This window comes from Brachyistius frenatus, unplaced genomic scaffold (assembly GCF_029030835.1).
Source record: "Brachyistius frenatus isolate BFR_SWC_R1_liver_20210118 unplaced genomic scaffold, ASM2903083v1 Contig_21, whole genome shotgun sequence".
NCBI classification, from domain to species: domain Eukaryota; kingdom Metazoa; phylum Chordata; class Actinopteri; family Embiotocidae; genus Brachyistius; species Brachyistius frenatus.
In genome coordinates, this window is record NW_027210620.1 from 4,375,574 (window position 1) to 4,400,609 (window position 25,036).

Here is a 25,036-nt window from a genome sequence, read left to right on the forward strand (position 1 = left end):
CCCCTCTCCCTCAAACCACAAAAAGCATCTCCCCTGGGACTCTTGCCCCCTCCCTTACCTCAGAGAGAGAAGCAGGGATGAAGAGGAAACGGGACAGAAGGAAGGAGAGTGAATAGTAGTGAAAGACCGAGGATGAGAGATAAAAAAAAAAAGAAAGAAAGAAAGACAGAAAGCAAAAATGGATATATGGAGGGAGGGAGGGATGGAGGGATGGATGGATGGATGGAGGGGAGGAGTAGAATAGATAGTGGAGGCTGAGGTGTGTGGGGAGGCAGAGAAAAAAGAGCAATGCGGGTGGAGAAAAAAACAAAAACAAGGGACAGTCACCACAAGAGATCTCTGCATAGAAAATATAGAAGGATGAGTAGAAGAGAGAGTACGAGAGGACGACTGTCCCGGTGATAAGCAGTCTCTCCCGCTCTGTTTTCACAGTTTCCAAACCATTAAAAAGCTTGTGGCTTCAAGTTTTGGCTCCTCTGCTTTGGAGGGCAAAATTAATTTCACAGCTGCTCAAGGATCTGGCCGCACAGCTCGCAGGCAGCAGCATCACTACTAACCGTACAGGACTGCGGTAATGGGATTAACTAATGACTAAATGAAGGTTTGACTGGCACCATTTAAAACTCTCTCTTTAAGTCAGCATATTTCTACATCTGATTTTTGTAAAAAAAAAAAAAAAAAAAAAAAAAGCACAATCAGCTATCAGTAAAACTCACTGTCGTCCTCCTTGGAGCTGATGGACCCGGTGGTGCTGCTCGTTCCATCTCCCTCCTCTTCTTCCTCCTCTTCATTAGCCTCTGCATCGGTACAAAGTTCAAGGTCAAGACTCGTCTCCTGGATCGCAGAGAAAGAGGCACAGGACTCGTCCTGGATTTCCGTGGATGCTTCACTGCTCTCTGCTAATGGCTCGGCGCTCTCTGTAGTATCCTCCTTCTCCTGTTGCTCACTCTTCTCTTTCATCCCTTCCTTTGTCAGTCTTTGCAGTGCATCAACTTGGTCTTCTGTTCGGGACAGGCTGGCTGTATCCTCGTACTGAGGTGGAACCTGTTCATTGATTGACTGGGGGATAAATGGTGGTAAAAGGGAAAGTTTGGGTTTCTTGGAGACTGCTGGGGGCTTCTGTTTGATAGGAGAGCGCTCGCTGCTCGCTGGAGGACTGGGTAATGCTTGTCCGTCCTCTTTTTCTTTTCCATTCACAAGGAAGCAACTCTCCACTTTTCCATTTATAACAGCACTATCTGGTGTGTCATCTGTGATATTGCAGTCTAGTGACAACTCTTCCAAGAGCTGCGACACAGGCGATGGTGGGGAATGACGGCGGTCCTCTTCTAGAGAGGTGTTCAGCACAGGTAACACAGTGAGATGCTCTTGAGAGTGAGATGTATCCAGGCTCAGGGGCCTTAGACCTTGAAGGAGGTCCATCCCCATTTCCTGAGCTTTGATGTGGTCCGATTTTCCATTCATCCCCTTCTCTGGCAGCTTGACTGAACGGAGCTGAACACTCTGCAGTGCAAATGGAGTGATCAGGGGTTTAGGTGACTTTGTAGGGCTGTTGGATAGACCTGGTTTAGGAGCATCCTTCACTGCCTTCACAACAGATTGGGAGGACAAAGCTGGGACAAAAGCTGGCAGTGGAGGAGGTGGAGGGGGCCCCATGAAGGGGACGGGAGGGGGTGGTGGAGGGGGAGGACTAAAGCTCCTGTTAAAGGATGAACTGGGGTTGATCAGCATTTCAGGGGATGGAGGAGGAGGGAATTCTGGGGAGGTGGAGTAAGCAGGGAGTGGGCTCAGAGAAGTGCCCTGAGGAGCAGTTGGTAACAGGGGAGCTGGAGGAGGATTGGGGGAAGCTGTGCTAGAAGTTGGTGGTGGAGGAGGAGGGAAGGGTGGAGGTGGGCTGAGAGGGGTGCTGGGAGCAGAGGAGGAGGAGAGCGGCAGAGGTGGTGGGGGAGGACCGGAGCTCTTAAGCGAGTCTGAAGTGTTGGAGGAAAGAGAGGTAGAAGAGGAGGACATGGAAACAGAGGAGACGAGAGATGACTTCCTCTCGGGCACTTTGGGCTTGGGCCGGCTACCAGAGGGAGACATGGACCTGATGAATGCAGGCACTGGGGTTCCAGCTGTGGGGGTGTTGGACTGGCTGGAGTAGCCACTAGACGGAGAAGTGAGTCTGTGCACCCTGTCCGGTGAGGAGGAGGAGGTTTTGGGCTTCACTGACGTTCCTCCCTCCTGGCCTGGAGCCACTGGAGCCTGACTGTTGTTGTGAATCTCTCCTCCATTCTGCAAGGCACACGGGTGAACCCCAGCTGACATGTTATCTGTGGGGTGGGCCGGAGGGGTCTGCACCCTCTGCTCTACGTGGTTACGAGGGTAGTCCATGTAGTAGCCCCAGGAATCAGCGTAGTCAGAACGCAAGCTGCTGGTGTCACTGTGAGCGGGTGTCACGTGGCACAACGAGTACACGTTGGACACGCCACCGCAGTTTGTGTTTGCTGCTAGCGATGCTGCAGAGCTACCTGCGCTGATGCTACTCTGACTGCGCGGCCGCAGCACCCAGGGGTCATCGTAGTCGCTGCTCGGGCTGTGAGAGGGTGAAGACGGTGAAGCGCCCTTTCCCTTCCCTCCTCTCAGCCCCATCTGTAGGCTCTGCTGCAAGCTGGCGATTAGAGTTTCATTGAGCCTGGCGCCGTTTGGCTCATTAGCACCACTGATGGCGCTGACGCCTCCGAGGGGCTTTTTGGCACCAGGCTTGCGTCTGAGAGAATCTGTGCGAGCTGGGGGCAGCGGAGGCTTCTTAGATTTGCGAAGGGAGATGTTGCGAGACAGAGATCGGTCACTGTACAGACTTCCAGAGTCTTCCTGACTGGCCATCTCGCGGCACTCGTACATGCTGTGTCTGGTGGCCCGTCCAGCTGCTGCCCCATGCCCGCTGCCATGACTGCGGGAGCGCAGGCCTGAGTCCAGGTGCATGGAGGTGTAGTATCCATCGTTGTCCTGGGAGTGGAGGGAGCTGGAGTCAGTAGTGGTCCTGGAGGAGATGTCCAGGCTGCTATACAGCTGGTTGATCGGAGTGGAGCAGCTGGAGGTCAGAGTGCGGTTTGGAACCATCACATTTTCTGGCATGTCGTAGACCCACTGCTCTTCTGGCAGACAAGACGGTGGAGTGGGGGCCAAGGTGCTGTGGCTGTGGACGCTGCTGTCCGAGTGACCCGACTCACTAGCAGGTGCTGCGACTAAAAGACCACCATCCTGTGGTGTGTGAGTAGGTGTAGAAGTGGCCAAGGCTGGGCAGGTGGAGCTGTGGGTAAAGGCCGCTGGACTGGAGATCGGGGAGTCGGTGTGTGTGGAAGAAGCCAGACTGAGTGGTCGAGCTGTGGGGTAACCAGACACTGGAGAGCGGGGGAGCTGACTGGAGGTGTTGAGGGCGATGACCTCAGAGGAACTAGACAGCGTGGCATTGGGGATGAATGAGGTGGAATAGGCGGCATGAGGGGAGACCACACACGCTGGACCACCACCCCACTCGGTGGACTGCGTCTTCCTCACCTCCTGGGACTTGGGCCTGGGCAAGGTGCCTGTCCTCGGGACGTTTCTCATGTGTACCACCGTATCGTCAACCTGAAGCTTTCCAATCTGCCTCTGAGGTTGATCCTCCGACTTGATGGGCGTGCTGCTGTAGATGGGATCCGCACTGAGGGACACCCTGGCGCCCGGTCGGGGCAGACTGTGAAAACGGGTGGGGTCTCCGATAAAGTGATGCGGCAGCATCACAATTCCAGAACTGTCGCTGCTGGAGATGGATATACTTCCTGTCGAGGAGGAAGCAGAAATGCCAGCCATCTGAGCAGCTATTCCCTGTCCTCTCTGTGCCCGGATTCTTCTCATGGATGGGGGTACGATCTTCACTTCTTCTGTCTGGCAGCTCGAGTCTCTGGTGTCTGAACGTCGGAGTGTTGAGTTGACGATTCCAACTCGGCCTAAAGTGGAGTACTGTCCTGGGATGAACATGGAATGCGGCCGAAGCTCTCCGCCACGTCCTTTCGCTGCTGTTAAAGAAAGAGAGAAAATAAGATGAACATGTGATATTGAAATATCTCCTTTTCTCTTCCTGCCCCACAACCCTTCTTTTTCCTCTCTACAGACACACAGCATTCCCTTCTTCCAGCTGGGCTGGCAGATAAACTATGGTCACGGGGAAGCTAATTAATTAGATTTGGTGTAAACCTGTATCGTGGGTTAATAACTTGTTCTTCTTCATTAAGAAGGGAAAAGATATGAGGGGCGACAGAGAGAAGGGAAACGAGACTCCCTACTATGCGTCCCCTCCTACTCTGGCTCCGTCTGATAAAAAAAATAAAATAGTCTCCTGGGGTGCAGGACAAGCAGCTGCTGAGGCATGAGGCAGCCAAAAAAAACAACACAGGCATTCACAAAGACACATGTGCGTGCATATCACAGTGTTGACATGGCCATGCACGGTCACACAGGACAGAACGTACAATATAATGCAGATACAAGGACACACAGAAATGCAGATGTCACAGACACACACACACACACACACACACACACACACACACACACACACACACACACACACACACACACACACACACACACACACACACACACACACACACACATTGAACATACCGGCTAGTAAACAAACAATCTGAAGAATGATAGAGGATGTCTGATGTGTCTCCCATCTGTGGTGGCTCTCCTGTTGATGCCCGTGCTCCTAAACATACACACTCTTGCGTCCCGTCTCCTCTCTCTCGTCCCCCTCGCTATCTCTAAACGACACAGACACACGCTCTCCCTCCTTTGCTAAAAGCTGGACTGACAGCTTGGCTGCTGCTGCCGCTGCGATAGATTAAGCTGCAGGTCTACTTCGCAGGCAGCTCTAGTGCAAGGAGAGGGAGGGATGAGGCACTGGGACAATTACCCCGGCCCAGTAATCATGACATTCAGAGGATGTCGTCAGCTGGGCACTAACCAGACTTTAAATCTCTTTTCCCATCGGCCTTGGTGCTCTTATCGCACAGAGAAATGACATTCCCCTGAAATGCTGCAGCCATCCTACAGCTGGGTGACGTGTAAATAAACATTAGCCATGCGGTGCTGTCAGCGGAGCACAGTGTCAGCTTAGAGAGCTTAGTGTTTGCTTAACACCCGCCACAGTTGAGTAACTAAGGTTAGGGGACCTCTGAACCTTCATATTTGTCATGCAGTCCTCATCTGTTCAGACGGTTTGAAGATCATGTGTTTGGAGAAAAAAAAAAGAGGCTGCAAAAGAAGATGCTGCCTTTTTAGCTGTCGATGATCAGGAGCCATTGTCTCATGTTCCCTACATATTGACATACATGGATAGGATTATCATTATGGTCCCAGGGATTAAGGCACACATACACACAAATACAAACACAGTTTACAGAAAAAGGACCACAGAAAGTTGACCTCGAAGGATTATGGCACAATTCAAATGGCAAACCCTGCACTTAATTTATCCTACATGACAGGATTTTCCAACACGCAAAATCGAAAATGAGAAACAAGAGTTTCTTGAGGAGCAAAAAGGGCAGAATTATAACAACAACAAAAAAAACTACTTGAGAGGATTTCATGACTGGTTCTTGGCTGTGGATACAGTTCAGCGGGGTGGAGAAGAGCGAATGAGGACACATGAAGAACTGAAACAGTAAAAGACTGCTCAGCTGCAGGGCCTCGATCCAACACCTCAATATGACTAAGTTATGGTGGATAAAAGAATAAATCTATAGAGAGCAAGGTTATGAGAAGTAATGAAAAAAGGATGGATATTGGTAGAGGTCTGTGGACAGTAGAGGGCAACATGTAGCCCCACAGAGATCCATACCTAGCTCATGGTTGATGTTGTCAGGCAGCCCTGATATAGTCTTTCTGCGTTTGACCTTCTTGGGCCGGCGGGACACGGTGTCAGTGTTAATGAGGGAGCGCCGGATGCTCGCTTGTCGGTCAAACACTGCCCCTGGTAGCCGGGAGGGCGAGAGCAAGGCAGGCGGACACACAGGCAAACAGCAGTCGGTTAGTCGGAAGGAACAAAGTCAACAACATGCAGAGGGTTTTTAATTTTGAAGTTGAACATGCAGCACGAACAGGGCAGGAAATATTAGGGTCAGTTCAACTAAATTACAAGAAAACATGTTCTCTTCTCCCTGTTGTGGTATCTAACCATGCAGATAGTTTGAGTTTTATTTGTTCAGGTTTTAAGATCTCTTACCATAACACATGATGTAAATCATGATCTCTACTAAAAACTGCTGACAATGAAAAAAAAAAAACTTTTGTTCACCTCCAGTTTATAGGAACGGGAGTAGCATTGCTTAATAACTCTATAGGTCAGTGAGAATATGTTTTCTGTCATTTGGATGAACTGAACCTATAACTTTTTCATCCACCAGCCAAAGTGCCTCAAGTTGACAAGAACAAACGTCACTACATTTTGAGCTGGTGGCTAATGTTAATTTCCAACTTTAAATACAAGTTGCTGAGGTGTAAATATACATGTAATATAATGTGAAATGCAAAGTGCATGCTCTTATCACAAAAACACACATGCACAGGGCAGATATGAGGAAAAATATGCACACACACACAGTCTTTCATGCTTCTCATTATCCTTCTCGCTCTCTGTCCAGCTTCCCTGAAGGAGAAGTGATATCTCACTATATAAACTGCTCTTTTCTCTGCTATCTGGCTGGCTGGTGACAGCCTGCAGGCATCAGGGAAATATAAATTGATATGAGGGCAGATAGTGTCTGTCACGGTCCCCCTCGAAGTGACAGAAAACAGTTCCTGATCTCGCTGTGTGTTTTACTCTCTCTTTTACAGTAATTTGAAGTGACAGCAGATGAAATCAACACTGATTCGTGTGGAGTGGGACCACATTAAGCACTCATTAAATGACAGCAGGATCACAGTTTTATTGGCTATGACTGCAGCAAAATTCTAATGTTTATGCTAAACTGGGATTTTTGGAGTCTTTAAGACAATATAATTTCATGATTGATATGACAAAGCTGACATTTAACATCTTAAACCGGACACCTTGCAGAATGAGATGTGTGTGTGTGCGTGCGTGCGTGCGTGCGTGCGTGTGTGCGTGTGTGTGTGTGTGTGAGAGACTCATGACCAGCAGATAGCGCTGAAAAAATGTGGCGCACTAACAGGGGAATTGTGTCGACACGTTTTGCTGTGTATGAGCGTTCATCTGTCAAACGGCTGGCGATCCGACATGAAGTTGACAAGAAGCTTTGACCCCTTGATAAGCTGTCAAACGATTTTCACACACAAGCGCTCGCTCACACATGCAGAAAGGAAGGTGAAGGCCAGTCTCCAACAGGCATGATGGAAGGGGAGAGGGCTGACATCCATGACTGACACATGCAGTTTTTTTTCCATCTGTGGATGACTGGATACAGTCATTGATTAGTCTACATCCACTCAGCCACAGAGAGTTGATTAAAGGAAAAGTCTGACATTTCATTGGCTCTGCTTATTCCTGTTTACGCTGACTAACAGAGTTAGAGGAGGCTATCAATATAATGAAGACACATGTTCAGATAGAAAGGTTTCAAATCATGTTTTACTTTTGTTGGAACCAACTGTTCCCCACTTTTCCCAGTGTTTTTGTTCAACTGGGCTCAACATGTCATGTCTTGATATTAAAGAAGAGGTTTATCACACACTGACATTTTTATGTGCCTAACAACCTCTCCTTCTTCTCTGTTTGGCTGTTTTCCACTGTTGGGTTCACACATTCTCAACCTTCATTGAAAGTTATCATCATATAACTCTTGGTAACCCATCAAATTTAAAAAAAAAATGTCAGAAACTTCCTTTAAGACAAACAAAACAAAATGTGTGATGGTTGGTGGGAGGTTAATGTAAAAGAGTAGACACCAGGGGTGAATGAGGCAGATCGAACTCCTTCTTCAGCACTACTAAATGGAACTAGAGAACCTGGACATTTGATCTCAGATGCTGATTAGGACCGGTCGCTACTCGCTAGATGGACTGAATGATTGGACGAGTGCAGCTGTCAAGAGGAGTGACATACCTGTGACGTTGATGGCCACTATGTCTGTTGGCACGGCCTGAGCCGCCTGCCTCATCTTCTCCTCCGGGGTGGGGAGGGGCGGGGCCTTGTTCCATATCACCTGCCCATCAACTTCTGACACCACCCCGACTTCATCCACTCCCTGCGGCGTCTGGGACCTCATGGAGAGCTGGGATTTGTCGTCTTCCACCGACGAAGCTGCGGACTAGTTGAGGGAAGAACGGGTTAATGGGGAGTAATACACGAAGAGCAGGAAACGAGAGAAGAAATCTGAATACAGGAGGAGAGGAAAGCAGACAGGGCAGAGAGCAGAGAGAGAGATAATAGAGACAAGGAATGACAACAACAAAAAAAGTGAGAGGCGAATTCAGAGAGGGAAAAAATAGACTCTAGAAGTGAGATAGAGGAATGAGTGTAGAAAAAATTTAAAGATAACATAAGGAAAGATAAGTGGAAATAGAATGTGACACAACCTAATTGTCCAAAGCCGTAACTGACAGGATGTTTAGGTTATACAGGCACAGGCTCCAATATATTACATTGATGTGACCTTTAGAAGCTTGTTGTGCTATAAACATGTTTCACGATCAATCAGATCCAAATGGAAACAGTCAAACACACACACACACACACACACACACACACACACACACACACACACACACACACACACACACACACACACACACACACACACACACACACACACACACACACACACACACTACAGTGAACTGTCAGAGCAGTCGGAGATGGCCGGATAAAAGCTACAGAGCAACAGCGTGGATAAAAGAAAGAAAGAATCACTCATGCGTTAAACTGAGTTGAGTCCTCCGTGGTGAAGTCGAATTTACTGCAGGCAGCAACAGACAGCAATGTTTTACTGCAGCATCCAGGCTTGAAATTGAGCCATTAGTCAACAGCAAACCAGCGATTTAGAGTTTGCTGAATGTTTTGAGTCAATGTTAGTGTCCTTTTGTTTTCAATCAGAGTACAACGTTTTTTTTTCGAATCCAGAGTGAAGACCAATAATCCTAAATTGTTTTAATTAATGATGAATTCCAGGAGAGAGACCATCTGATCATCCACACTTTTATTGCATCACGGGTGGGTGGGTGGGTGGGTAAACACAGGGGCAGCAGCAGAGGGAGATGAAGTGGGGGGATGCAAACAAAGAATCTCAGCAATAGTTTGGTGGCGAGCACGGCTTGTTATTTAGCATCACTGTGGCTCAACCAGGAGCTCTGCCTCTCCTTTTGAAGCTACTGTCAAGCAAAGTTAGGCTCAATGGCCTCAGGACAACAGGAAGTGACGAGGAAGAGAGGAGATGGGGCACAAACAGAAGACCAGCGGAGGAGCGGGTAAGGAAGGCAGAGCAGAGGGGGAGTTGAAGGGATGGAGGGAGTGTGCAGAAAGTAGAAAGATGAATGACAAGAGACAGTATGTTTTGAAGGTCAGAGGTCAAAGCAGGCATGAAACGAGTGCCTGGCATGGAGGTGCTCCGGGGGGACAAAGGAGACCCTGATAATGACAGTGAGACCCGCTGACCCTCTCAAGACCCCTCATTTCAAGTTTGTGTGAAAAAACAAATGGGAGGAGAGGAGAGGAGAGGAGAGGAGAGGAGAGGAGACATATCTAGCTGTCAGATTCTTTACACTTGACTTCACACTAATGGTCCGGCAGGTTTTTGTCTCCGATTCTTTGTTTGTGCCTCTATTTCCTGCTCCTTCTCTATTTCCCTTCATCCATCACCCTCCAATGAAATTACAACTATGTAACAGCAGACAAACAATTGCCTGCCCCCCATCCCCACCCTCCACCCCCAATTCAAGTGTTTTTCTCCCTCTGAATATTAGGATCTGCCTGAAAAAGGATACCAAGTGAGAGACAGAAACAAAAGTATAAACTTTTTTTTTTTTTTTTTTTTAAATAAATCATGTTACTGATGAGCACATTACCAATAAGAGTGATAGATGTATTGACAAACTGTGGTTGAATAAACAACAGGTAATTGATTGATTTATTACTACAAATGAGGTGAGTTCCAAAGTATTTTCAAGTATCCGGCTGCATTATTGCATACATTGGAAAGTAAAAATAGAAGATGAAACAGGTAAAACAGAAAAGGAGTTGTGACGAGATAAAGGTTCCAGTAAAATGTGCTATTTCCATCTCCAACCACTAGAGGACAGACGGACACTGTTTAATACACTGCAACTACCATGCTGCTGAATAAGCACTAACTATGCAGCAGCCCTATGCACACATAACACAATTAGTTAATGGCCCAGATGGGGCTGACGTACGTAGCTACTGTATGCACGTATGTTCTGTATGTACTCAAAACATAGAGACTGCTATACCTGCAGTTGTATACATATATTGTGTGTTTGTGTGTATCTATTTCTGTTTATGTTTGTTTTCATACTGCGTGTGTGTGTGTATATACCTTCTTGTCATTTTCATCATCCTCGTCATCGTGCAGGCTGCTGGTGGACTGTGTGGGGTCAGAAAAGATGGGACCCTGAGAGTAGTACTGGGAGCTCCGGAAACCATCTTTCCTCAACTTGTCACATTCTGGGGAACAAAGACAGAGACGTGTCACAAACAGCAGAGAGATTTGGATTTTATCTTCTTCTTGAACAGGATTTCTTTGAGTTTTTTGATGTTAGGAAATCACAAGCTCATCAAAGTCTCTTTTGATGATATTTCATGGAGAGAAAGCAGCTTTGTTTTGTTAATGTTGACAGGACACCTCCTGCAGCTGAAAGACAGTGAAAAGCTTGTCTAATTTCTCACTTAGATATTCTTTTGTTTTTGCTAGTGTAACATGAATGTTATTATGTTTGTTTTTTTGTCTCAGAGGTATTAATTCATCTGCATGATCATTGTGGAGGGTGTAGTTGTACTGTATTGTGTTCTACATTGAGGAGTTTCTGTCATTTAGCCAACCATCATTGATATAAAAGGGATGGACAAAATATTAATCGAGCTCACTACAAACTGCTGACTTTATAATGACCGTATCATTGAATTCAAGACCTCAAACAGGTTCGACAAAAACTGAACGAAGGATTGTCCTGTTAGACTGCATTAGTTTAAATAGACTCAATACAAACAGTGCAGACTCAGATTGCCAGCCAATTACACTACAGTAAGAGGAATGTATGAAATATTTATAGTGCACAAACACTCATACACATAGCTGTTTATTACTTATCAACCGTGCATAGAAGAATATACAATTGGTTGTGTGTGTGTGTGTTTTCCATCAGTCATGTGAGTGCAGTCCCTGTTGGACGCTGCCAAGTGCTACTCACACATCTTCTCCTCACCACCTGCTGTGATGAGGCTGTGATGTATGTGTGTGTGTGTGTGTGTGTGTGTGTGTGTGTGTGTGTGTGTGTGTGTGTGTGTGTGTGTGTGTGTGTGTGTGTGTGTGTGTGTGTGTGTGTGTGTGCGTGCGCGTGTGCGTGTGTGTGTGTGTGTGCAGCCAGAAGAGGGGGGTATCAGTTTCAGTCTGTCACACACAGATGGCAGAAGCGTCCCTCTCTTCTCTCTCCTCCATCCCCCTCTTTTCTCTCAGGGGGCATTTAGCACATCTTCTCTCAGTCTCTCTGCAAATATCGACTCCTGTATCCTTTGTTTTGTCTTTTAAAAAGCAATTATATTCACAAAGTGCTTCTTATACATCCTGAGCTAAAAACGGAGATTAGAGTGTGCTTTTGCTGATTTTGGTACTTAATAGGTTGAAGAAATCTACCAAACTGTGAGAGAGGGGAAAAAAAAAAGTTAAAAACTTTCACCCATCTTGCTTAAATTGATGGAACACTGATGGATACACATCTTTTTATGTGCAGCTCTCTGTAGCAGTCCTGATCAATTCAAATGTAAAAGCCCTCTTGGCCACTTTTTTTTAAATCTTGCATCTTGGATGTATTCAGTGTGTCACGCAATCAAAATCCCTTTTAGTGATTATACACGTGTACCAACCAGTGCACACGCATGTCGCTATTAGCATGGCACCTCAAAGATGCTGCTTTTTATCCTTTTCATGAGCCATTTATTTCCACAGCTAATTACAGCCCATCTCTAAGGAGAGACACACTGATGCATGTGTAATACTGTGAGTTAATGGATCCTGATGGGGCTGGCGTACGTACCTACTGTAACAACAAGCTGATGTGGTAGCGGTGTGGAAGACAGGCTTTAGAAAGCATGAGGATAATGAGGATGATGACGGCAAGTGGAGCTGTTAAGATGATTGGTGTTGCGTGACTGGGGACGGTTGATAAAATAAATAAGCCCTGATGAGAGGAGCGCTGCTTGTTGCCAGGCAAAACTGAAGGGAGTAAATGATATCGTAAAGGACAAGAGGAAGAAATGAGGGACGCTGCGGAAAAACACGAGTGTATGGATAAATGTATATTTTACAGTAGAATGTGAATAATATTTGCAAATACCAATTGATCTTTAGCAGTTTAGTGTCTATTTGGGACTCGAGATAGTCACAGAGGTGGAAGCATGTGGAAAACTACACCTATCTGGACCCAATTAAATCTGTGATACAGAATAAAAACATCAACTTTTCTTTTAGTGTCAAACCAACATAAAAATATTTTCCAACAAAATAACCCCTTTAGTTATCCCTCCATGACTGGACTAATAGATCATTCTTGGGGATATTATTGACAATACGCAAACCCATGTTACGTAACTTCCGTGTTGCATTTCGACCTGTTGGCACATTTGCCGTGACACCCGGGCCGCCTGCAAAGACCTCACCAGTCATCACGAGCGGAAAACCCATGTGAGTGTTTAAAAAGAACAAAGAGAGGATGCACATTGCCACGGCACTGACGATTGTGACTGGTTACGTGTGCATGAAACTGTGGTCGACTGGTTTAACCTAGTGATGTAACCTCCAAACTGCTGTAGCTGTAACCTAACACATAATGTACTTTTGCATTTTTGAGCAAGATGCTGATCTGAGTTTTTTAATATTTCCAAGTCTGATCCGATACTTTAATTTACCTAAATATAATAGAAAAACACACATTACAGACCCTAATTCTTATTTCTGCATGCAAAGATTTAACTAAAATAGGAGCTGCAGTTTCAAAGGAATAACAATAATAATTGTGTAACAGTCACATTATAAACCTGGATGACATCACTGTGCGGAGATATACTGTATGTCCAGGATTAACTTTGTGCAGCAATACTGATGGACTGAGGTGGACAACACAGGAGACTACTGTAGCCCATATCGATCTAAGAATTACATTTGTCTATCATACATGTGAAGTGTGGAAGTTTAATTGCCACTAAAACAGCTTTAACATTGCACTTGGAGATAACACTAAAAGACTGTCATTGATAATGAAACACGACATCTATTTCTACAAGTATAAGCTGTAGCTGTCTGTGCGACCTCCCCTCTCCCACACTCCCTGGGAGTGGACAAAACACATCAAGGCTCTAACAGACAGGACAGGTGCTCTCACTGGACACCTGTCGTCTTTCAGTTAGGACCCCTGGGTCTGGGTGGTGGCGTGGTGACAGGACGGGGTGGTGGCTGAATTAATCCCACCTCCCAGGTGGTGTTTGTGTTCTTGTGTACCTAGCAACATCAATATTGCAGGAAGTAAGATGCAACAGCAACAGTGCAATGAGAAAGACAAAGGGAGCCTTCGTTGTGTGTGCGTACGAGCGCGCGCGCATGTGTGTGTGTGTGTGTGCGTGCGTGCGTTAGAGCAGGTGAATCACAAACAAACCGCAAACATCAGGTTACAACCTCCCCCTCCCACTTTATCTCTCGTTCTCCTTTTATCTCAGATTCTTTTTATCTGCTGACACACAAGGCCAGCCTACAGTGTGAACAACACATCACACCTTCCCCAGGAAATCTCTGTGAAACCAGTGTCAGCATTTTCTGATATTCCCACGTCCCGTTCTGGGAAAGTTGTATCTTACAAAGTTGTCACTCTGCTGTGACTTGACGACTCGTGTTTGTCTGACAACAAGGCTGTGTCTTTTCTCTAATCGTACCTGACAAACAGGAAGAAGAGGAACTCACACTGTTGTGTTGTTGGCTAAACAAATTACAAGTTTGGACATTTTTACAATGTTGGTAGACAAACACAACATTGAAGGTCCTTCACCTTGATGTTGCGAGATTGCAGCGACAAATGTGACAACATACTGAGATTAGTCAGTATAATGATCAGTAATATAATTGAGTTAACTACATGTATTAATTGTAAACTTTTTTATTTTATTATTCTGTCTTTAGGTTTTGGACAAACGGTCAGATTAAACAAATATTTGACCTCATCTAGTTATTTTCATAAAGGAATGTTTTGCTTTTTACTTGAATTTTACAGACCAATTTCCCATCAAATCGAGAAAATAATTTGCAGATTCATTGATAAAAAAAAAAATTAAAAAAAAGCAGCTGTTAGATGCAGCTCTAATGTATGATTTCAAGGTAACAGATTATCACGAGCAACAACATAATTTAAATATCTGCAACATCAGCTGTTTTATTTGACGGTTGTTTTATAAAAACATATGTGGACTGTGAAACAATCAAAATGTACAGATATCTAGTGAATTCTCAAAGTGTGGATGGATGGAAGTTACAGTAGGTCTTCCTTAATATGTCATTAGTAATAATCCATTTTTAAAAAATCATTTAAACTCGCAATAAGTGGCCACCTTGAACCCTGATTTTGTCTGTGATCATGTGTTCGGGTTTAAACAATCTTTACCTCGCAGGGCGGTCTTGAGGTTGACTTTGGCCTGGCGGTGGAGGTCTTCTACGCAGGGCGGCCGGCTGCCTGGTAGGAAGACGTTCTCCTGCTGATGCCACGGAGCTGTGTAGTGAACCGTCCACTTGCTCTCCTCATCCAGGTTAGAAACTGCTGCAGAGACACAAAGAGCAGGTTAAGATATTTATTTTATCTTATGCTATCTTTCCAGTTTGATCAACCCCAGTGGATCACCTTTTTGCCCCTTCTGTTTTTAATTATTGGAGTAAATGGATAGCACAAAAAAATCTGACAGAGGTACAGTCATAAGGCACACAGAAATAGATGGGGGAAAGGACAAAGAACATTTTAAAAACATCCACTAGTACCATCAATTTGTCAAGTAAAACAGTGATATGATATGATGAAGAATCAGAGTTGTTTTGCAAGGTAAGTCATTCATATTACTGAGAGCAGTATTGTAACATATCAGATGTTACGGAGAAAAAAAAAAGGGAGTTTCCATAACCTCTTGCATCAGTTTATTAATTCTGAGGTCAACCGCAGGGAAAACAGTACAAATCATGAATTAGAAAAAGTCCTCTAAGTACCAGCCACTCATTTTCAAAAGAAGAGGAAGGGGAAGGAGATTGAGGTGTTTTGTATGAAGGTGCTAGTCTCCACACTGTCAACATGACACATATCTAAGACATCACACAGCCAGCAGGCCACACATGTCAGAGGGGGAGGGACAAACTCACTGGGACAAGTTGGACAGAAACGCTGATCAGTCGATACCCAGCTGAAAACAAATTCAAACTGACTACTGCAGATAAGAAAGCTAGCTGATCCTCACAAGGAAAAGTCCTTCCAGGAAACAATAAAATATGTTTGTCACTTCACAAGTTTACTATTTATATTAAGTTTCTAAATGCTACTCAAAGTCAGGTAACATGACACACAACCGCGGTTGAGTCAATTCAGTCCCCATGAGAAAAAGAAAACAACCCTTCTACCTGACTCTTTATGCCTTTTCATTACCTAGAGCTCTTCTCTCCCTCAGATATGATCAATAAAAGATTAACCTGACATTATTCTGCTGACCTTTGCATCCCTCGTTAATCCCATTTTAGGGTTTGCATCCCATACTAATTCCTACCCAGGAATTAAAGCTCCCGTTGTCACCATAAATCCCTACAAAACGAAGTTTTTCAAAATGTACACACTACACTACTACTAACACACACTACCCGATAGTTAAGCTTACCGATTGAGCGTATCCAAGCACAAGTTGGTGATCGTGGATGCAGAACTAATTCCATTCAAACAGCCAAATGTAAATCAGGACCACTATCTGTGTCCTTTTGCTGACCACCACTACATGTCTCTCTGACTGGGAGAGAGACTTCTGTGCTAACCAGGAGGAAGGGGGACGGCTCATGATGGTGGCTTGGAGTGAGTGTGTGGAGTGTTTTTGTTTAAGGGTTTTTTCACAGGTGCAAATGAGCCATAGCAGGACGCATGGTGAGTTGGTGAGTGTGTGTGTCGGGGGGGGGACAGCCCCCGAGGTGGTGGGTTAAAACTGCAAATGGGTCATCGAAGAAGGTGTGAGACAGAATAGCTGCTTTGATATACAGATAACTGCGAATACGTTTCAATAATCAGCATCACAAAGGCATGTGTGAATAATGTATTTCAAAAGCTGAAATAAAGAAACTCCAGTGAGCCCAAAAAAACTTAACATGGCTTTGTTGACTGTGAAGTCCAGCAGCTTGTGACTAATGGTTTCTAAATGTCTATTGATGAAGGGGCAGCTACTGATAGTCCTTAGCTTTTGTTAGTCCGTCCATTTCTGCTGCCCTGTAAACCAACACTTTTGTTGCATGCATGTAGGAGTACAAATACCACACACAGACAGAAAGCCTGGGTCCAACTGTCCAACATGTCTGATTTTACAAGCCATTGTAATTACATGGGTGAGGTGTAATGACTAATACAATATATGTGACGGAAATAATCCAAAATATCTGACAGACAGTCACGCCACATAGCTGAGGGACTCATCGAAAACTTACAAAACTCACTTTTTTTCTGCATGTGATGGATGCAAAATGTGAGGTAGTGTGTAAATGGAAAATTACTGCTGTCAAGCCTGCACGAGTCAGATTTTTCAATCAAAGGCATCATGGGGCGAAACTCTCCCGACCACAGGTCTGGACTGCTGAGATGCTCGAGGCAGACAGATGTACGACAAAAACCTCTCTGCAAAGCAATCGCTGGCAGTGGAATTTGAACAGTGAAGGTCACACCAACAATAATTTGGTTTGGACCTCACAGTGCCATTTTTTTTCAGAGTAACTGTCACAACGTGTCTTTAAGCAACACACTGACACCCCAGCTGTGTGAATAAGAGCTCACCCTTAAACCAGCTTGCCTTGTGAAAAGAGTTTACGTACTCGATTTCTTTCAAACACAATTTTTTGATTTTCTTGCTTTCCCACACAGTCAGCACAGGTAGTCCCTCCCCCACCCTCCTCTCCAACCCCTGGGTTTGAATAGACCTCAGCGAGGCTATAGGAAGACCAAGGACATGGGGACTATGGACACAAAGCCTGTATTGTCCCTCTGCATCAGTCTCCACATCAGGTCTTTCAATGCCACAATACCCTCTAGCTCCTCAACTCACGCACACACACAGACACACAAGGTCTCACACACAGTGGACTCTGGCGCGAAAGTCTTTGAGAAGTCCACTAATCCCTCTGTCCATTGACATCACGGCTCTCTACGCTCTTCAACAAACAGACTGAGAGCAAAACAAGCTCCTGAAAACTCTGAACAACAGTAACAGGCTGAAAATCAGTGGAAGATACATTGGCATGCACGCACACAAACACACACACACACACACACACACACACACACACACACACACACACACACACACACACACACACACACACACACACACACACACACACATATACACACATACACTTACTAGTGCTGTGGTATTAGCTGTTATGATCAATAACAGTGATCAAATTGTATTGACGTCACCTATGTTAATCCTGAGCTGGGTCCCCCAGCAACCAATATTGGGTGTTGACTTTCATTATACAACTTTGTGTGTTTGAAAGGGTCAGCACAGCAACACCGATTCAGGTTCATTTTTAGGATGTAACAGGAAAACAGGGCAAATGTAGGATGAAAGAAACAATGGTCCACAGTCTCTTTATTAAAATATAAAGGAAGAGGTTTTTTTTTGTTTTTTAAAGTTTTTTTAAGTGATCGGTTCCATTTGATCATTTAAATAAAAAAAATTAAAAAAACGTTTTTGACCTTCTGGCATATTTTCACTAGTTAATGTAATAATGCTCCTGACTGATTATCCTTTAACCTTTGACCAAAATTAATTCTCATTCTCTTATATCTCAATAAAAGTAAATATAATCCCTTCATTTTATCAAAAGCATTTAGTCTCCAGGTTACCTTGATCCCAAAGACCCTCTGTTTTTTTTTACACACACATGCAGAATAAAATACTGGACTGCAATGGAGGACCAAGGTGCTCGACAAAGGAGCAAAGTGCAGGTGTGTGTAGGGTGATGGGATAAGATGAGAGACGTACAGAAGTGCTGAGGTAATGATTAACAGTCGCACCTTAGCTTTCACACACACACACACACACACACACACACACACACACACACACACACACACACACACACACACACACACACACACACACACACACACACACACACACACACACGGAGGCTATAAATAAACCCTCGATAGGAGTCTTCACAAGCACCTTGCCCCGCATCAGCCAGGTCTTTGTTACATCCTCATGTTCTTAATACACAGCCACTGTTAAAATAATAGCCTTGCAACATTACTTAATCATCTTAACCATAAGCTACTGTACATACGTGGTACACAGTTTTAATCCAGTTTCCTTTAATAGTAAGTCAAAACATTTGGATTTTAAAACAAACAATAAACTTCTGAATTGTTCTGAGAAGGAAAAGTGGCCAACTATTTCAAATAAAGCAGCTGTGATTCTCCAGCTGTCACTTTTATAAGTGCTGCAGGTTAATTTAGTGCTAACAGCTCCGGGAAGTGTTGGCCCAGTGGTTACCTGGTAACCAGGTGCAACAGAGGGTTGTATCTGGGCTCAGCAGCGAAGCAGTATCACCACAGGAAACCATTAGTTTTAATAAGATTACACGGAAATCATTAAGGCTGGAATGTGTACACACACGTGACACATGAAAGCCAAAATGAAGTGATCTAATTAGTTATTTAAAATCAGTTTAAATACATGGAAAACTCAAGGAAATTCAGACACTCACACACCAATACAATTCCTGTCAAAGACAATACAAATCCTTACTAAACTGTTCATCTGTTGTTGTTTTCATACAGAGAATAGATCTAAACTACTTCAATTCGACACTATTGATCAGTGCTAAAGGAAAGCAAAATATCTTACCCTTCCTTTTGAAGTACTTAATCACAGATTTTAACGAGGTCCCAATGAACACCATTATTCCAGTTTAGTGTATACGCCTCCCTCTTCAAAAAAAAAAGTGCCTTAGCGAGGCACAAAAAAAGCTGACAAGTCCAGAGAATAACAGAAAGAGAGGACGGGACGACGGAGGCGTGCTGGCGTCGGAGCTCCTCCACTCACATTCTCACTGTACGGCGGCTTGGCTGCGAATGTGTGTGAGTGTCTACTACGCTGACAATAAGTCTCTACCCCTATCTCTCTCTCTAAACACACACACGGCCCACCACTCCCCCCACACCACCACCACCACCACCACCACTCCTCCCTCAGGCAGTCCAGTCCTCGGAGACACACACACACACACACACACACACACACACACACACACACACACACACACACACACACACACACACACACACACACACACACACACACACACACGCAGCAGGAGGGGTGTAGGACTGGCCCCTCTGTTCCTCTGTGCTTTGGTTACCAAGGAGTTCTGGCTGCCTTTCCCTTTATTTCTCATCATCAGTCATTGTCTCGCGTTGTCTTTAATTCTCTACACTACACTGTTCAGAATGGAACTGAAAATGAAACTTTTTTTTTTTATGAGCGGACGGGCATGGCATTGCTGTTTTGCCGTGAATGTCAATACTCATTTCATTCCATCACCTTCTTCTTTCTTTTGTTATGCTCCTAAAAAAAAGAAATCTATGCGCTGCCTCTCTCACCGCAACGACAGACTCATCTGGGGAATATTTATGCATCTAATTAAACTATGAGCCACCTCTGCAGAAAAACCATGCACATCCTTGGGAAAAAAAACAAAAACATGTTGAGCTTTTCACAAGGGATTCTCAGGAGGATGCAGCCTCTCAGGAGCATGCAAAGTGTAATGCAAACTGGAAACATAATTACATGCAGTGCATCACACTTATGGACTGAAATGTATCTCGTTGTAAAACAACATTTATTTAAGTTTTCAGCTGAGGTGCCTGAAATCAGTCAGTCTCTTAATAACTGAATTTTTTTCCTCTCTTTGGGTGTTTTAATCAGCCCTTCCTCCGCCGTCTGATCAGCCGGCTGTGCCTGCACATGGCCACTGAATCTGTGCCGCATAAATATAGACCAAATACAATCCTCCCATTGTCCAATCCGCTCACAATCTATCACGCACACACTCCAGCACCCGCCCATTCAAACACACACACAGACACACACACCCCCCATTAGGGCAGGACAGCCCCTCCTTTTTGCGACCGTATTTCATTTCATCCAAAATGGTTGAGGAATGAGAGGGTGGGGGGCGGGGGGGTGAAGGAGGGAGGGGGGCTGCAACAAGAGGTTGAATGGGACTGCAAATGATCCTTGAATTTGTGGGTAAAAAGGTTTCCCCCTCCCCACTACCTTTCTCCTCCCTTCATCTGAACCTTTCAGTCTGGCTTTGAAGTGCTGTACGAGTGTGCAGTGAGCAGTTTGAATTTGTCTTTGGCCATAATTTGTTCATGTCCAGTAACATTCATTGTTTTGGCACATTACAGTGTATGGTGTAAAGCCTCTATTTGCTGTATTTGTCAGTTGCTCTTGTCCTTGAAATATGAAGGTCTGAACGCGTGCAAAACGTCTGTTGACGTTCAACATGTGGTTGACCTGTTCAGAAAATTAGCTTTCACACCAACATTATACTAAACTTTCAGAAGAGGTCCAATCTGTTATATATGAACTTTTAATAAAGTGACCTCAATCTTATGACACCATAACAACCTCATGTTTACGGTGAAGTTCCAGTATGTTGCACATTTTAGAGGTAAAATATTATAATGATACTTAATTCACAATACAATATTATCATGATACATGAATTGAGACTCAAATATATCACAATATTTAACAATAATTTACAGTGTTCAGTTTTCCAAATGTTAACAACTTCGGCTTTTTACATGTTTTATATCTTTGTAAAATGGGTCAGAGCTGTTTGGACAGACAGGATAAAAAATATGAAGAAATCCACTTGAGTTCTGGGCAAATGGGACTGGGTCTTTTCACTGGTTTTTTGGACATTCCACAAAACAAACACGTAATTGACTAATCAAAACGAACTGTCAACCGTTAACCAATAATCAAATAATCTTTTACTGCAACTCTACTGTAACCTTAAGTTAAAGAGAATACTGACATGTTCAAATAGGTAGTAAAGCTGAGCATGTCTGCTTGAAATTTTTTAAAGTTGAAAGTCTTTCTCCGAGTGTCAAACTGTCCTCGTGTTTTGTCAGCAGCTTGTTTGGCTTGTATCTCGTCCTGTTCGGCACGCGTACAGCATTAGGATCATTTATACGGACGCCAGCCCAAGCAGCATCTCTCATTAAAAAGCCTATTGTTCTTAGGCCAGTGTCAACACACGGACACACACACACACGCACACGCACACACACACACACACACACACACACACACACACGCACAGTATGACAGACAGGTCAACATCTCTATCCGCTGAAGGAGGGCTTCAAATCTAGGCCACCCCTAGGATTATGGATATCCATTCAGCCACACGTCCTTCCGCTCTTCCCCCCTGAAGAATGGAAGCCCCCACTATAGCCAAGCCCAAACAATATCAATCTTTCATCTGTTCATACTCTAACCAGCATATAAGGGTACACACTGAGTACACACTCAGTGGGTGAAGCCTGGACCCAAGAATAAAAGCCTACTTAGAATGGCAAAGATAAGTGATTACCATGATAGTGATTAAAGGGCAATCCCGGGGGGGGGGGGGGGGGGGGGGGGGGGGGGGGGGGGGGGGGGGGGGGGGGGGGGGGGGGGGGGGGGGGGGGGGGGGGGGGGGGGGGGGGGGGGGGGGGGGGGGGGGGGGGGGGGGGGGGGGGGGGGCCTGAGCCCTTCATTATACAGTGAATGAAGAGTGGTTACCGAAACTGAGGCAATATTTACATTTTATTTCATCTTTTCAACTTAATAATAGTCATGCTATTTAAAGTCCCTTATTTGCAAATATCCCAGAACTGCCATTAGACATTATTTTCATTGTGCACTTTTTGATTAATATTAATCAATTATACATTTAGTAAAAAAAAAAATGCTAAATGTGAGATGCCTGATACAAGTTCCCAGATTTCCAAGGTGACATCTTCACATGTCTTGTTTTGTCCAATTAACCAACCAAAAAGACATTCACTTCACTATCATAGAAAAATATGTAAATAGGAAAATAGTCCCCCTTCTCAAACGAGTACCAGTATATTCCTGTTTGAAAAATTACTTGTTAATTAATCGATTATTAATACAGTTTTAAATGAACATTTTCCTGTTGAGAAATGTATACTTGGTTGTGTACAAATGATTTACTTTAATCCATAGAAGATGAAACTAAAAGCATTTTCTTAAAGTAATGAAGTGGCTTAGATTGTGTGTTCATTAACCTATTTAATTATTTCACTTGATGCTAAAATTGACGACAGCATCAAGAAATGATTTGCATTCTCGCCCTTGGCAAGACAGCAATCATCTCTTCTTTTCATACAACCAGCCGCATCTTCATGTCAAAAGGTGGTGATAGAAAGAAAAAGGAGAAATTTGGGGGAAGATGTGAATAGGATGTTATAATTAAGACTCGGTGACAAATGTGGCAGAGTGAACGGAGAGAGATTAATGAGGGACTTCTGCTCTTCCTCCTGTCATTGCACTGCTACTTTCTTTGTCTCCCCGGTCCCGTTTTCACACCCCATTTGGACCTTCCCGTCAACCTGGCGGAGGCAGCTGCACAATCATTGTCACACAGTAAGTTGTTTTCACACATGCACCGCAACCGAGAGCTTATTTAGATGTTCACGGGAGGAGCTGCATGTGAGAAAGCAAATGTCGGAATCAGCTGCACCGGGCATTTAAATGGACTTTGCCCCGCCAGCTCGCCAGTGGAAAGTCTGCGTCATGTCTGATCAAGCCCATGTGTTAATAGAGCAGGTCAATGTCTGGGGAAATTACAGCGGGCGATTGGGGCGTGTTGATGACGTTTCTATTGTGACTCCTGCACTCCACCCAGATGCCATCAATCGAAGTAGTCTATGAAACATCCGCTCAAATACCCAGAATGCCTTTATCTAGTATTTACACACACACACACACACACACACACACACACACACACACACACACACACACACACACACACACACACACACACACACACACACACACACACACACACACACACACACACCCTTCATCTGACAGGTCTCAGCTTTTATTTTTCTAATTGGACTTATGAAGAGAGAGCTAAGCTGACCCTCTAAAACCCTTCAACTCTACCTGATCCACTAATGTCAAATCTCTCCCCCTCTTCCCTCCTTCTTCTCCATGTCTCAATCCCCAATTCTCTTCACTCCTCCTCTCTCCTTTGTCTTTTCAACATGAGCGCTTTCATGACTGCTAATGTAGTCAAGTCCTTATTGATTTTACGCTCCTTTCTTCCCCATCTCTTTTCTTTTCTTGTTCTGGCTCTGACCTTGCACACCTTACCTCCCGTGCAAAACCTGGCAGGTGGAGATAAGCAGGAAAGTGTGAGAAGTGAGAAACAAACTAAGTATTTTTTTTGTTTGTTTGACAAATGAGTGCACGCAAACATTTTGCATTGTGTGAGTAGCAGAGCTACTATAAGTGAACACGTGAATGGATTTAAACAGAGATACTGTAGTCACTTGAGGGTCACCGGTTAGAATCCATAAACCTGGGGTAAGTGAACAAAAAGTGCTCATCTTTCCTTTTGCAATTAAGCGCAATATGCCCTCAAGCAAGACACTAAACCCTGATTTCTTCAGTGGAGCAGTGCAACATCGACCTATAGTGTTCTTAAAATGATTAATTTTTTAGGAGCTGAATTTATTTCTTATTAATAAAATACTCATTCACATCAAAATGACTCCAAAAATATTACTATTAATTTGTCTAATGCAAAGAAACATTGAATTTGAAAGTGGAAAACAAAACTTCTATTTAAATTTGTCAACCTGTGAGCAACAAATGTTTTATATTTGTACTCCATATGAATAAAAAACTATATCAGTTATAAAACATAAATTGTTTTAACATGCGTGACTCAAACAGGAAATGTACCAAAACCCCTGAAACACCAGCATCGCATTATTTTTCATCTTTCATCGTCTCCTTTTCCCATTTTTCTGTGAATGAAAATCTATAATTTATAGCATGTAGAGCAACACACTCGCTCTCATCCCTTCCCCGCTCTTTCATCGTTACATCTCTGTGATTGAAAGCGTAACATCAGGGGTCATTGGGAATCTGATCGCTTTGGTATTATCCGAGATGTAGAGCAAGATATGAATAATCTATCGGCAACCAGCGAGTGGGAGAGAGGCAGCGGAGAGGTAGTGTGGCATGATCATGGTTGAGGGGCTGTAAACCTGTTGTGATCAACGCAGGGGAGATATCTGATCATCATTTATCAGTTGTTATGTCATCTATACATTTTTACTGCAGGTTTCCAAGCGAGAAAGGTGGAAGAGCACTGCCTGGGTTGTTCAGCTGTGGAGACGCTTCTCCACAGAACTCATGAATGAGCGATGAAGCAAAGTTAAACTTCAAACTCTCTCCTGAATAAACATCAACTCTCACTCAAACAGAACACACCGA

At 44.3% G+C, this 25,036-nt stretch overlaps 1 protein-coding gene across 6 annotated transcripts in view; it reads right to left on the reverse strand.

The window, feature by feature from the left end:
- Positions 1 to 25,036, reverse strand: part of nhsl1b (NHS-like 1b) — a 104,315-nt gene that overhangs the window by 6,235 nt on the left and 73,044 nt on the right. For 4 of the 6 annotated variants that reach the window (XM_069696593.1, XM_069696594.1, XM_069696599.1 and 1 more), the window contains exons 2-6: positions 14,869 to 15,021; positions 10,545 to 10,672; positions 8,096 to 8,300; positions 5,873 to 6,004; positions 717 to 4,040 (exon numbers count right to left, since the gene is read on the reverse strand). In XM_069696593.1, the coding sequence (XP_069552694.1) occupies positions 717 to 4,040; positions 5,873 to 6,004; positions 8,096 to 8,300; positions 10,545 to 10,672; positions 14,869 to 15,021 (3,942 nt within the window). Of the gene's footprint in view, positions 1 to 716; positions 4,041 to 5,872; positions 6,005 to 8,095; positions 8,301 to 10,544; positions 10,673 to 14,868; positions 15,022 to 19,345; positions 19,626 to 25,036 lie in introns of those variants that run through there. The other 2 variants (XM_069696598.1, XM_069696597.1) reach the window with 2 other exon arrangements.